The sequence below is a fragment of the Camelina sativa genome, chromosome 20, assembly GCF_000633955.1.
Source record: "Camelina sativa cultivar DH55 chromosome 20, Cs, whole genome shotgun sequence".
Taxonomy (NCBI): Eukaryota; Viridiplantae; Streptophyta; class Magnoliopsida; order Brassicales; family Brassicaceae; genus Camelina; species Camelina sativa.
In genome coordinates this window covers 23,132,920-23,136,585 of record NC_025704.1, presented here as the reverse complement: position 1 = coordinate 23,136,585, position 3,666 = coordinate 23,132,920, and the positions used below count along the sequence as shown (strand labels likewise).

General features: G+C 41.4%; 1 protein-coding gene across 3 annotated transcripts; it reads right to left on the bottom strand.

The window, feature by feature from the left end:
• Positions 274-3,312, bottom strand: LOC104771485 (probable inorganic phosphate transporter 1-3). 3 transcript variants are annotated; one of them, XM_010496015.1, is made up of 4 exons: positions 3,238-3,312; positions 2,545-2,968; positions 1,770-2,435; positions 274-850 (listed from the first exon to the last, which is right to left on the bottom strand). In XM_010496015.1, exons 2-4 carry the CDS (start codon positions 2,943-2,945, stop codon positions 364-366), a joined length of 1,554 nt encoding a protein of 517 aa, XP_010494317.1. In that variant the 5' UTR covers positions 2,946-2,968; positions 3,238-3,312; the 3' UTR covers positions 274-363. The 3 variants fall into 3 exon arrangements, with proteins under 3 accessions (XP_010494317.1, XP_019097602.1, XP_019097601.1); XM_019242057.1 differs by lacking the exon at positions 1,770-2,435 and having other exon boundaries at positions 279-1,516; XM_019242056.1 differs by lacking the exons at positions 1,770-2,435; positions 2,545-2,968; positions 3,238-3,312 and adding an exon at positions 1,626-1,701 and having other exon boundaries at positions 290-1,516.

Here is a 3,666-nt window from a genome sequence, read left to right as displayed (position 1 = left end):
ATATTTTTATTTTAAAATATTTTAGTAAATTTCAAACTGACATGTGTTAACATCTTATCGATATAACTGACACGTGTCACAGTCCTATTAATGTCTAACTTTCATACTCCAATTTTATATAATAAGATTTTGGTTATGAATATAAAGTTATGGAAAAATATAATAGATATTAAAAATAAATCTTGTCCATTTGTATTTCATTTGCTTCTTAGAAGTTCTTTGAGAACTGATCAATGGTTACCCACTAAAAACAAAAAGTAAAATAAAGTAGAGGTGCACAATATATCATATCACAAAAAAAAAAAAAAAAATGAAACATTAAAATGACGAAAACAGATGTATTGAATATATATGACGTTGTAATCATTTCTCAACCTCAGCTTCACCGGAGAGTTCTTCAAGGGACTTGCCCTTTGGCTCAGGGACAAGGAATGTAAAGAGCATACCTATAAAGTTAATAACCCCAAGCATGATTAATGAGTTCTTGACTCCAATACCAGGTGGGTATCCTGCGTCTGTCTTGGTCGCATCCTGTGATTGAGCCGCATACAGGAACCCAAAGGCTCCAACAATGGCTCCAGCCTTACCTGTCGCGGCTGATATTCCATGGCATGTGGACCTTAGTCTGGCTGGGAAGATCTCAGCCGGGACAATGAAAGTGGTTGCATTTGGTCCAAAGTTGGCGAAGAAAAAGGTGAGGGAGTACATAATCACGAATCCAATACGGTTGTCTGGTTTGATCCAGTGGTTGTAAGGGAAGGCAATGGCAAACATAAACACCGTCATGAAGAAGAATCCCATTAGCTGGATTGCAAACCTTCCCATGATATCAATAAATGCCACGGTGAACCAGTACCCTGGGACAGTACTGCAAAGCGCGATGAGAGTCTGTGCCCTAGCGATCTTAAAAACCTCATGAACAGCATTCATGGTGCCTGCCTTTGGAATCCATCCAATGGCCGAAAAAATATCCTTTTGGAACAAATTTTGGCTGTAGAAAGCAATGTCAAGCAAGAACCAAGTTGAGGTACACCCAAGGAGTGGAAGCCCATGGCGTCTAAGGAATTCCTTGGAGAACAATCCATAGTTCAGTTTTGGGTCCTCGGCCCTTTCTTCAACTTCAAGCTCTACTTGTAAGACCTTGGACATGTCTTTTGTTGCTTGTTTAATATCCTTGGCAACTAAAGCAGTGTAACGAGCGGTTTCAGGCATCTTCATACGCCAATAGAAGGTCATGGCCGCAGGTATAGCGCCAAACATGACAATGATACGCCAAATGTAATCAGCCTCCGGAGGCGTTGAGAGAACCCTGTCTTGGTCATAGGTCGGCGATGGAAACTGTTTGTCGAAAATGGAAGAGACTGCAAGAGCCACAAAACCACCAGCCAAGATACCGACACCTTGCATAGCAAAGACGGCAGCGATGAAAGCCCCACGAGTCTTCTTGTTAGCATATTCAGACATGATGGTGGCTGAAAGAGGGTAGTCACCTCCAATGCCAAACCCGAGCCAAAACCTATACATAACCGTTCAAATGTTAATATTTTGTTTTTGGAGGTTTAAACTATCATGTATGTATGATCGAATGTTCATGAATAAAACAGTTTTGACCGTGATTATTGTACCTGAAAAAGCAAAGAGTGGTCATGACACCCTTGGCTTGGTTTCCAAAGGAGAGACCGGAAGCAACAGAGCACACGATCATCATGATCAAAGTGATACCNTGGATTGCAAACCTTCCCATGATATCAATAAATGCGACAGTGAACCAGTACCCTGGGACAGTACTGCAAAGCGCGATGAGAGTCTGTGCCCTAGCGATCTTGAAAACTTCATGAATGGCATTCATGGTGCCTGCCTTTGGAATCCATCCAATGGCCGAAAAAATATCCTTTTGGAACAAATTTTGGCTGTAGAAAGCAATGTCAAGCAAGAACCAAGTTGAAGTACACCCAAGGAGTGGAAGCCCATGGCGTCTAAGGAATTCCTTGGAGAACAATCCATAGTTCAGTTTTGGGTCCTCGGCCCTTTCTTCAACTTCAAGCTCTACTTGTAAGACCTTGGACATGTCTTTTGTTGCTTGTTTAATATCCTTGGCAACTAAAGCAGTGTAACGAGCGGTTTCAGGCATCTTCATACGCCAATAGAAGGTCATGGCCGCAGGTATAGCGCCAAACATGACAATGATACGCCAAATGTAATCAGCTTCCGGAGGCGTTGAGAGAACTCTGTCTTGGTCATAGGTCGGCGATGGAAACTGTTTGTCGAAAATGGAAGAGACTGCAAGAGCCACAAAACCACCAGCCAAGATACCGATACCTTGCATAGCAAAGACGGCAGCGATGAAAGCTCCACGAGTCTTCTTGTTAGCATATTCAGACATGATGGTGGCTGAAAGAGGGTAGTCACCTCCAATGCCAAACCCGAGCCAAAACCTATACATAACCGTTCAAATGTTAATATTTTGTTTTTGGAGGTTTAAACTATCATGTATGTATGATCGAATGTTCATGAATAAAACAGTTTTGACCGTGATTATTGTACCTGAAAAAGCAAAGAGTGGTCATGACACCCTTGGCTTGGTTTCCAAAGGAGAGACCGGAAGCAACAGAGCACACGATCATCATGATCAAAGTGATACCGTACACTTTTTTCCTTCCTAGCTTGTCACCAAGCCATCCGAAGAAGAGCTGACCAGCAAGAGTCCCACAGAGGGCCACACCATTGACTGCTGCCGCAACATGAGGGGGAAGGGAGCCAGGCTTTGCTGACTCTGGATTGAAGTAATAGAGACGTCCTAGGAGCTTCGTCACCAAGGACACACAAAATAGATCATAGGCATCCGTAAAAAAACCCATACCGGCGATGACAATCGCCGTGAAATGATAAAGTTGCGTCTTCGCAACATCTAGTGCTTTTAGCACTCCTAGTTGCTGATCGGCCATCTCAGTCTCTTTTTCCTCTCTTGCTGTTTTCATGAAGTAAAAGTTTAGATATATTTTCTGATGGTACTGTAAAGATGCAACTAATCTTTTCTTTTTTGGGTCACGTAGCTAGTCTGTTTTACTTTAATATATACAAATAAAATGAATAGAAATGTTTTTTTTTGGTGGTTTAATCTAAGCTACATGAAACTATATAAGCAAATTTATTCTAGTAATCAAGTGCAAAGAATACTTTTGACTATACATAAAAATATGTATATGTATGTGTGTGTAAAGTTGTAACTAATCTCACCGTCAAGATGTGTTAGTGGTGGCGAAAGACGATGCACGAGAGAGAGAGAGACACACACACACACAAATAATGAGAGAGAAAGGTGGTGGTGGTTGTGATTGTGGGGGCTGAGACGGCCAATATATATAGAGCAGATCGGAGAAACATAGTCTCCGGCATCTTAAGGGTATATCCACATAATTATTCAATTCAAACATATTTTTCATTAGTTTTCTATTATATTTTTTGCNTGACAATGATACGCCAAATGTAATCAGCCTGGGGAGGCGTTGAGAGAACTCTGTCTTGGTCATAGGTCGGCGAANGGATATGGTATAATGGTCTACACATCATTTCTATTCCTTTTAGTAATGTTTTACTAGTATGGCATCCATGACATCTATCAGAATTCTTATCATGGACCCATTCTATGTTTGGTCCAAGTCCAAC